Source organism: Daktulosphaira vitifoliae, unplaced genomic scaffold, assembly GCF_025091365.1.
Source record: "Daktulosphaira vitifoliae isolate Bord-2020 unplaced genomic scaffold, ASM2509136v1 Scaffold_3, whole genome shotgun sequence".
Classification (NCBI taxonomy): Eukaryota; Metazoa; Arthropoda; class Insecta; order Hemiptera; family Phylloxeridae; genus Daktulosphaira; species Daktulosphaira vitifoliae.
In genome coordinates this window covers 38,769,187-38,779,725 of record NW_026099574.1, presented here as the reverse complement: position 1 = coordinate 38,779,725, position 10,539 = coordinate 38,769,187, and the positions used below count along the sequence as shown (strand labels likewise).

Here is a 10,539-nt window from a genome sequence, read left to right as displayed (position 1 = left end):
TCTGCCCGTATGATCATTGGTATGTATTTGTATTCCTATATTTGTGATAGAAAATACAAATTGTTTTTCTTATCAAATGTATGCAACAAACTATTATTGATAGTAATTTCATGTTATTATTCACGTCAGTATTTTTTTATTGTAGCGTTTAGTAAATTTTTGGGTTTTCATAAATGAAATCCTGTGTTAGTCTTACAATAAAAAAATTTTTTTTTAATAAGCATTTATACTGATTTTTTAATTTTGTCCTTTAGTATTACACAATGACAGTTAAATAAGTGACATATGATTGATGAATTAACGATTAGTAAAATAATTTATTCAATTCATTTTTAAAAGTATTATAAATTGAAGAGTTTATTTTAAGTAAGATTGTTGGTAGATATCTTTTTTAATTTTAAATTAAATTATAAACTTTACTCAATCTAAATTTCTTTTATAGTCATGTCTACTAGAATGGTGGCCAGAGGTGGAAAAACAAGGCTTTTTGGTTTTTTTTGTGTGATTCTTGTATTATCAGCAGTGTTATATGTATTTCATGGAACTCAATTAGAGTTAGATGATGTCCGTCAATCAGTATCGTCTTGTACTCAACAACTTGGCTCCCTTTCATCCCAATTGCAAGGTATAATACTTGTAAAAACCTTTTTTATATATATTATTTGATTTATTAAAAAAAATATTTTACATAGAAATTGTTGAGCACAAGTTAAAATTGGAAAAATCTTTGGAAAATGAAAAAAATGAGCATGCAAAAACAAAAGAAGAGTTAAATGCTGCTATTCAAGATGAAAAGCAGTTGCGAGATAAACAAAATGTTGATTCCATGAATCGTTATAATGAGATAGAACGAAATCATGCAGTGTTACAGGTATTAAGAAGATATAAATAAATATTAAATATTATTATAATTGAAAAAATTATACAGGAAGAAGAAAAACAATTAAGAGATGAACTTGAAAAAATACAACTCAGTTTAGATGAAGAATTAAATAAAAACAAAAAACTTGTAGAAGAGCTGGAAACTGCTAAAAATAAAATAATCACACTTAAAGTTTGTGTATATGTATTTACAATTATTTTATTGTACATTTTTTAACTTAAAATCTTAGGACAATAAATCTAAGTATGAAAAAAATAATCAAGATGAAAGCTTAAAATTACCAAGAGGGAATGATAGTTCATCATTGAAAAATGTTTTAGAAAATAGTGATGACAATGCAAAGCTTAATAAGGTTAAACATTTTTAAGATATAATTATCATGATTTATTATTTATATAATTTTTTTCAGAGTCCATGAAAGAATTCTTCAATAAGACACAAATTTAATTATTTTTGAAAAAATAAAATATTTATACTTAAGTACATTACTTTCTGTATTGTATCTTATATTTATTTTTTAAATATTTTAGATTAAATCTAGTTCTGTCACACCTGCCATTAATCCTCAAGCTATTGATGGGTCTACTGCCAAAAGTAGTACACCGATGGTATTTTTTAGTTTATTTTAATATTTTGATAAAAAAAAAATATATATATATTTAATGTATTCTGTTACTAGCTATGTAACTTAAGTGTGATACCTCAATATTTTTTATTCACATAATATTTATGCTTCATTTTTTATTTTTTTAGACTAGTTCAATATCAAAAACAACTTCTACAAATGAGTCAGTAATACCTATTAATGTAAGTGAATTATTAAATAACTATGATATCAGAAATTAGGACTTCTTTATTTTTTTATTTTTATTATTAAATAAATAATAAAATGATATTAATTATTGTAATTTTATGTGAACTTATATTATAATTATATATTTTTATAATTATAAAAATGATATTTATTTAGATTTTTCCTAAATACTACTATCATTTAATTTTTCAAATAATTTTTTTATAGCAAGAAGCTAACCCTATCAATCAGCCTAATATGGAAATGAGTTCATCTTCTAAAGTTCAAGGCAGTGCATTAGCATTGAATAATGAAACAAGTCCATCACAAGTAATAAATAAAATGTAAAAATAATTTATTAAAATAACAAAATTAATTGTTTTTATAGGAACCTCAAATTAATGTGAATGAATCATTTAAAGGGATGGCCATACCTCCCAAAGAAAATGCCAAAAAAGAAAATATAAATGGGTAAAACATTAGTCGTTGCCAAATTTTAATGAATAACTGATAAAGTATACTGATATTATCAAACAACTTTTTTAGAGGAATAGAAAATGATAAAACTAAGCAAAAAAATGAAGTATATAAATTAGACTATGAAAAAGAACAATTCAAGGAAGAAGATGGTAAAAAATTTTTTTATTGATATGAGCAATAAATAAGGCAGTAACTGACTTTTTTTTCTTTAAATAGTAGTTTTTTAAATTACAATCTTGTCACAATTACCATTTTACATACTCTGATCATATAATACAATATTTAATAATAATATTATGGTTTAAGTGAAATAGGGTAATTCATTAAGAATATAACACTTATTTTTTGGAAATTAAAATTTTTGAAAAGGAATATATTGTTTAATTCAAAATGGCAAATGATAATATGTAGTTAAATAAATTTTCTTCAAGGATAAAAACTTAAAATAAAATTTTCTTTAATGGGAATCCCTATTTTTAGTTTGAGAGCATCATAGAAAAAAAAATTTCAAAAAATTTTGTTCTTATAATTTTATTATATTTGATCATCTGTTAATTGTTTTAAAATTGTTAAACTATTTGGATTAAAAATATAAATTCATTGTTATTATAATTTAATAACACTGGAGATAATAATAATATTTTTCATCAATTTAATGATACTGACCAAGAAAAATCATTAAATTTCAAAAACCAATAACAAAAAATTTGTATAAAAAAAATTGTAAGAAAAAAGTTTTTTTCAATTGTGTCATCATAGAGCTTTCCATTAAAGAAAATTCAAGTTTAAGTTTTTCATCCCTAATGGGATGAAAATAAAAATGATTTAACAACGATTATTAATGTAGTTTTTTGAATTAAACAATATTTTCCTTTAGGAAAATAAAAATTTTTCAATAGTTATGGAGAAAATGACTGTCTTATTCTTATGAATAAATTAATATTCTGTAAATTAATTTTTTATTTTATATTTTAATAGAAGATGATGAAGATATGACTGATTTTGAAGCTAGAGCTGATGAAAATCAAGTATGTAATGAATATGATTATTACAAAATGGAACAGAAAATAAAACATTTTATTTAAATATTAAAATCAATTTTATTTTAAACAAAGACATTTACTACCTATTATAGTATAAATTAAAGCAAAAAAATTAATNTATTATTTCAAACAAAGACATTTACTACCTATTATAGTATAAATTAAAGCAAAAAAATTAATTTTATTTAAAATTTCTATAATTCATACTATAAAATGGAGCATAATTATTTTAAAAGATTTGTTTACAAACCAAAATTAGAAACAAATTTGTTCATTAAATAAATTTATTTATTATGTTTTCACACTTATAACCTTTGCTGGAAATTACATTTTAGATTTTTATATCGACTAAAATTTTTATGTAGAGTTAGTACACTATTTGACATTGAGGATAATTCCTAAAAATTATAAACACGTCATGATAAAAATGTTAAGGAGTGATTGAAATAATTGAGTACTTAATTGGAAAACAATAATTTAGATTTTGTTTGTAAAGATAATAAAAAATTTGATTTTTTAAAAGTTTTTTCCAATTTTTTTAGGTAGTATAAATATATTACAAAAAATATAAAACGAGTTATAATAAATTAATTTAATCTTATAACTTGTAATTTTTGAGTACATCAAAAGTTTATATGGTAATATATTTTTTAATTAATACAGGATGGGACATATCTAACTGAAACCTCATAATTTTTTATGCAATTCAAATTTTGCTGTAATTATTTAATTATTTCTTAACAATCTTAGACTATGTTAAAAGCATGTTTTTTATTATTTGTATTAAATAATAAAATATTAAGATTTTATATATATATATATAAAATGTTTTCAAATTGGTAAGTTTTTAGCTTTTTATAACAAACTATTTTTACAGGTTGATTGCAATTTTAGGATAAGTACTTTTTGAGTTACTAGCCCTTCAATACATAGAGTGGATATGATTTGCTAGTCGAGTATGTGTTATAAATATACACTAGTAAGATCTGTACCCACCCACTCTATGTATTAAAATACTAGTAATTCAATAATTAGTAGTCTTAAAATTATTATTGATCACTAAACAATGTTTGTAAAAAAGCTTTTAAAAAATAAAGTTTATTAAATCAACTTATAAAAGATGTCAGTTAGTTCTGTTCCTTTCTGTGTATTGGTTTGTTATTAAGTTGTTATTATTATAGGCTATACCTGATACTGTATAAATACACAACAAGAATAATCGAAAAGTACAAATGCCATAGTTAAAACATTAAGTGATTTTGTAAGTAATTTTAATGTACTCTAGCAAAACTATCATTTATAGATATTTGAGCTGTATAAACTTATAAATTTATTATATTTTTATATTTATATTTAAATAAGTATTTTATATTAGTTAATGCTACTAATATGTAATAATTAAATTTTATAATTATAAGATTTATTTTGTTTAAAACTTTTAACCTTAATTCTTTAATATGAATCTCATAAAATGTATGATTTGTAAAATATATCTTTAAAAATAAATTACAATTTTTTATGATGAAATTTTATTTCAAGATATTATTTTTTTGCATTTTAATGTTAAGAATTTTAAAGTGATTTTAGTGTACTCATTACAATTATGCAATGTTTAAACAAGATTCTTTAAATAAACAAACATAAAATATTCACTTTTAAGAAATACAAATCATCTAAGAAGATTTTGTAGAAAATAATTATGTTTTTACTATTGATCTAAGAGGTTAGATTACTGGGATATTATATTCTTTTAAAATTTTATTTTTGTAATTGTTGAATTTTATAATTTAAAATAATAAAAATTGAAAATTGTTTTTAAAGATTTTCTAAACTTCCTTTGATAGTTATATAAATTTAATGCATATTATTTGAGTATCTACATATTGCATAAATCATTTATGTATTATAAAGATATTAAAATATCATAATGATAAATGATTACATTCAAGAATAAAAATTAATTTAACAAACTAAACTACAGTAAAAAATATAATTAACTTGTTTGAAATGAACTAACAAGTACAGTGATTGAAAAAATATAAGAATAAAATTTGATAAGACATTTCTTAAATTATATTATAATAATTATGGCAATTTGTTGAAAATTTGAACATGATCTAACAACATATTAAACAATTCAAAGATTAAATAATATGTATAAGTACAATTCAATGATCATTTTTTTTAAATAATAATCATGTTGTAAGCTACATGGGTAAGTACATTTATATTTTTTAAATTTTTTATGCTCAAAAAATGACTTATCATCGTTATTAAACCTAATAAATTACTCTTAATTAAATGTATAAGTAAGTTGTAAAGTAATAATATGTATGTTATATATTATGAGAATATATCAAATTTAAGTCAATTTTGAGCTCTGAAGAAACGACCTTGAAAAATGTAAAATGATTATGAAAAAAAATGATATCTCATTGCCTTGAAATTAACAATTTTAATATTTGTTCTGGAATTTTATCTCGGTAAAAGTTTTAAAGTAATTGTGATGTTACTCTTTAGTTATTATGTTACTACATTTAAAATAATATAATCATTTAAATATTAATAAATCTGTATTGGACGTGTAATAAATGAGTATTCATTTAATCTAATTGAATGAATAAGATTCAAAAAGCATAATGTGTATTCACTACTTGGTAAAAACAGTATAAAAGAGAATATCAAATAAAGTAGAAGCTAAATTAAATGTCTATTGTTGTTTGATAACCATAATATTATAATAGTATTTTTCGTTAACATGCATTTTTTCAGTCTATTACCTCTGATCAGAATTTACCAATTTAGTTTATATGAACTTAACTCTTGGATTTGTCTTATTCGTATAACACTAAATCATTTTTTACAGTAAATAATACTGCAGAGCTATCGTTATGATATTTTAAACGTCTTAGGCGAATTTTGAATACGGAGGCCTTATGGAGTTTTTTGATACTTTTTTTGCTTATCAGTTTTAAGAGTATTTGTGAATTAATTTAGTTATGTGTGATTATTAAAGTAAATGCCTAAAAAATCTTATTTTTGTTTTATTTCAATATTTTTTCTTATAAATACGTTTATTATGGCGATATTTATTGAATTATCTTCTTTTTCTCCTAACCTACAAAATACTACACCAAAAATTATATATTTTTAACTATGAATATTGTTGACTTACTTTTGGATTTATTTTAATTTTACATTTTTTTTAATTAAAGTAAATGTTGATGTTTTAAAACATAAACTTTAACGGTATAAACTAGTTTAACCTTTCCGCAAAAAGTATTAAATGAAATAATACATTGTATAAAGACTACAATATAAAACCTTTATTAAACCAATTAAAAATTTAATGTATTTGAAAGAAAATGATTAATTGATAAAGGATGATTTAAAGAAAATTATTATTAAATGTGTTGCAAATAGTAAGAGTAATCGCGTCCATTCTTGCATTAAGTCCTTAATTATTAATGTGTTTACCAATATTAACTATATTATTATAATATATTAATAATCTATGTATAGATTACAAGTAAACACATATACGTGATTACTTGTATAATTTTGGCTAGCATGTTAACTATATTTTAGACTAAATATATTATTTTACAGTAAGCGTTAAAAAATATACATTACTTTAATATCTAAATAATAATATAATTACTCTTTTTACGCCAGAAATTACTAGTGGTCAATAGTAAAGCAAAAATATCTTCAGTTTTTTTATATTTATTTTACATGGTTTCAGTTACAAAACTCAGGGTAATTGACCTTTTTGCGATAAATGACATGGCATAAGTTTGTTATTTGAACATACATTATAACATTTCAAAAATGAATTTTGTTTATATATTTATTCAGTTGGTAGAAAATTTTACTTATGTGTATAATATTCATAAAATTGTGAATATTAGCTAACTTTTAAGTCAAATATTATTAAATAGTTAAATTAATTAAAAAAAATTTCCAATTTTGTAATAAAAATATATTGTATGGTTATTTTATTGTTTTATTTTTTAATAAAAATTTAGTTATAGTAGAAAAATATGTTGGGTTTTTTTTTATCAAATTTTGTTATTTTAATTATTTTAATAAAAAATAATTTTTAAATAAAGCACATAATGAAAAAAATTTCTAATGATTATACTTGGCTAGTATTTTCAAGTTGTTTTGAAATAGATTTTAAACGAGGACATTCCGGTTATAAATATTATTATTTTTATAATTCAAGTTGTGTAATTATATTTATCTTACCGGTAGATTTAACAGATCTGATAACATTTAATACTCATAATTTTCGTGTTTACCTGAGGATGTCATACAGTAAGTTTAAAATTTAGCTTAAAAACATTTAAAAAAATGTTTAATAGTACAATATTTAACCTTGCGCAGAAAAAGATATATTCTCTAATTGTGTTATTGTTAGTATTACTTTTCAGATGAGAATTTTTGAATCATTATGATACTTTTGTGTATCTATAGGTAAAGTAAACTTATTAACTAAAAAAATGTAAAAAAATTCTAAAATTTTTAATAGATAACGATATTGCTGATATCTATTTATATTTTTCAATGGTGTAGTTAAAATGTTTGCCAATAAATCATAACAATCTAATAATAATTAAATGACCCTTCTAGTTGAAAAATAGCGGCTTTCAATTATCTGGTTAGTGTTAAATTTATGTTGACAGTTTATTAAATGTTTCCGTGTTGTTGTTAAATAGTAAAGCTAACAATAATCTCATTTTTTTTTCTTCACTTAACTGTTTTTAGGATTGTTGAAGAAGTATCTCGCAGGTATCTCATTTGATGGGAGGGTGGATATTAAGAATGCCATTAATATCTTTTATATGAACTGTTAAATGTTAGTGTGCTGTTGTGTTAAAGTAAGGTCCTGGCCGGTTTCAATGATCATTGATTCTCGACAGTCTATACTATTGTTGAAACTCTTTGATTGTATAAAACCGCTTCAATTGCTGTTTTCACTCATCAGTTACAACAGTGCAGTTGTTGGTTAACGACTATGATGTCCACAACTCAGGTAAGGTGATACACTAATATATATTTCAAAGGTATCAAAATTCATATTAAATTCTATGATTAGTCTATTGTAAAAACAATTGTAATAAAATAGTCAACATATTATTTAAATAAAATTAAATACTAAAGTCAGTGTATATGTACTACTAATTCAAGTATTTAAAATATTTACGCACAATGGACCTACGATTTGAGTGCATCGGCAGAATTCTTGACCATCTCTAAAAAAACTAAATTAGTGAACTTATTATTACCATGATATCAATTTACCGAATTTTAAATAATTAGGGTTGAGTAATTCGATATTCTTTGCATATTAATGTTAATTTTATTTAATACTGATTTTACCAGAGTGGCAAGTCAATTTTTTTTTTTTTGAGACCTCAATTTTTAGTTTGCTTTTTGAACGTAGATCACCCAGCACTGTCATAGTCGTCGTTTTTACAATTAAATTATTACATATTTAATTTGTAAGCTAAATTGAACTGTTATTTACTAATTTATTTTTATTTTATGTAATTGTTTTAATTTATTTAAAAAAAATTATATTTTATATAATAATATATTAAAAAACATGTAATCATATTTTTCTATATTTATTAATGGTACCGAACAAAAACAAAATGACAATTTTATTGAAAATTGACGTATTTGAATAAGGTATTGTTCAATTGTATTTGGAATAATTAAAGTCCTACTATTCGTTTTGTGATCCTACTAGTAGAGATTTGCTAAATTAAATTTTGCAAGAGCTAAACCTTATCGTCGTTAAAATAACATTATTTTAATTTTTCCTTTTCTATAAAATTATTTTAATAATATCATGTTTTTTTTAAAAATAATTTTATATTATAATTGACATAAAATGAATTTAGAGACTGCACGATACATTTTTGTTATGCGTGCAAGAGGTATAATCTAAAAATACCATCATTTTTAGATCTTAGTGTACTATAATCCAGTTAACATTACATATTATTTTTAATTATTACATACAACACCCTTGAACTATTTAAAAATAGTATATTAGATAGGCCCGGATTAAGGAGGCAAGGGAGTCGAACGCCTGGGGCCCACGAGTTTTGAAGAGCCCATTTTGAATTTTATTAGCCTAGTTATGATTAGTGACAAAGTTTTTCCGTTTTTTTTTTGCGCATTACTATTTTTATGGTAGCGATGATTTCCATAGGAGTGTTCATCTCAGGGTACCGCTATAAGGTCTATATAGTTCTTAATCCAATATTAGGTCGTTTAATTTGGAACATATAAATCAAGATACCCTAGCCTTAAAATTTATGATTAATACTGATATAAAATAAAATAAAATAAAATAAAAAAGTGACATGCTAATAAGTGTGGTGCCCTCACCAAATCCGCTCTAAATATACTATAAAATATTTTATTGTGTATATAAAAATGACGATTTTTCATTGTAAATTTTAAGTAAGGTGAGTGGTCTGGCTATAATTTATATAATTATAACATATAATTACTTGTAAACTTATCAGTAAAACTAAGTTATTTAAACTTCAAAATTATCTTTCAGATTTTTTAATATAAATTGAAAATATGTATAATTTTTTTGTTTTTATTACTACAATTATGGTATGAACATAAATGTGTATGAGTTTTATATAATTATTAAGTTAATAATGTACGAGCATTCGTAACCCAAACATTCACTAGTGCCTAAGTCTTCTTTAAAAATTGATCAGGTTAATTTTTTTTTATTATATTATTTTTAATTTTTTTATTTAAAATTTTGTCATATTATGATTTTTTAAGTACTCATTTAGTTCTTATATTTTCTTACGGCTTTAAGTAGTCCTCTGTACTCTCATTATAATATAATTGTTTTGACCGCATTGTACAAATATTACACAGTACAAACAAAATCATTATGGAATTATGTATAAACTTATAATTAATAATGAATAAATGATAAGAATGTAAAAAAAGAAAAATAAGTGTTTAATAATTTTTTTAATTTTAGTTATACCTTATATTTATTAATTCGAAAAAACTGTATATTTATTTTTACTAAATTTATTATTTAGTATTATTAAATGTGAACATTTTACTAATTCTACATTCTAATTTTACATTTGTGTATATTTAAATTTTATTATAATAAGAGAATTAGTTTTATTTTTTCTAAGTTTAGTATGAGTATTTTAGAATCCGTCTAAAAAAACTGACTTATGTTGTGGTTTTAGCTTCGATGCGAAGCTGAGAAGGTATTGGTTTTACTATGATGTGTTTTTTTTTTTTTTTTTTTTTTTTTTTTTTTTTTTTTTTTTTTA

At 21.8% G+C, this 10,539-nt stretch overlaps 2 protein-coding genes across 4 annotated transcripts in view; both read left to right on the top strand.

Annotated features, from left to right (window-relative positions):
* Positions 1-4,629, top strand: LOC126900240 (uncharacterized). Of its 3 annotated transcripts, XM_050675810.1 has the most exons (13): positions 1-19; positions 255-366; positions 443-625; positions 693-871; positions 929-1,054; positions 1,113-1,235; positions 1,414-1,491; positions 1,637-1,690; positions 1,905-2,006; positions 2,065-2,147; positions 2,223-2,305; positions 3,135-3,184; positions 4,381-4,624. In XM_050675810.1, exons 3-13 carry the CDS (start codon positions 445-447, stop codon positions 4,399-4,401), a joined length of 1,080 nt encoding a protein of 359 aa, XP_050531767.1. In that variant the 5' UTR covers positions 1-19; positions 255-366; positions 443-444; the 3' UTR covers positions 4,402-4,624. The 3 variants fall into 3 exon arrangements, with proteins under 3 accessions (XP_050531767.1, XP_050531768.1, XP_050531769.1); XM_050675811.1 differs by lacking the exon at positions 1-19 and having other exon boundaries at positions 137-378; positions 4,381-4,626; XM_050675812.1 differs by lacking the exons at positions 1-19; positions 1,113-1,235 and having other exon boundaries at positions 137-366; positions 4,381-4,629.
* Positions 4,630-7,897: 3,268 nt separating this feature from the next.
* LOC126900228 (juvenile hormone esterase-like) overlaps positions 7,898-10,539 on the top strand; it is a 13,679-nt gene continuing 11,037 nt past the window's right edge. The window contains exons 1-2 of the mRNA XM_050675775.1: positions 7,898-7,993; positions 8,066-8,237. Of these exons, the coding sequence (XP_050531732.1) occupies positions 8,220-8,237 (18 nt within the window). The 5' untranslated portion in view covers positions 7,898-7,993; positions 8,066-8,219. The remainder of the gene's footprint in view (positions 7,994-8,065; positions 8,238-10,539) is intronic.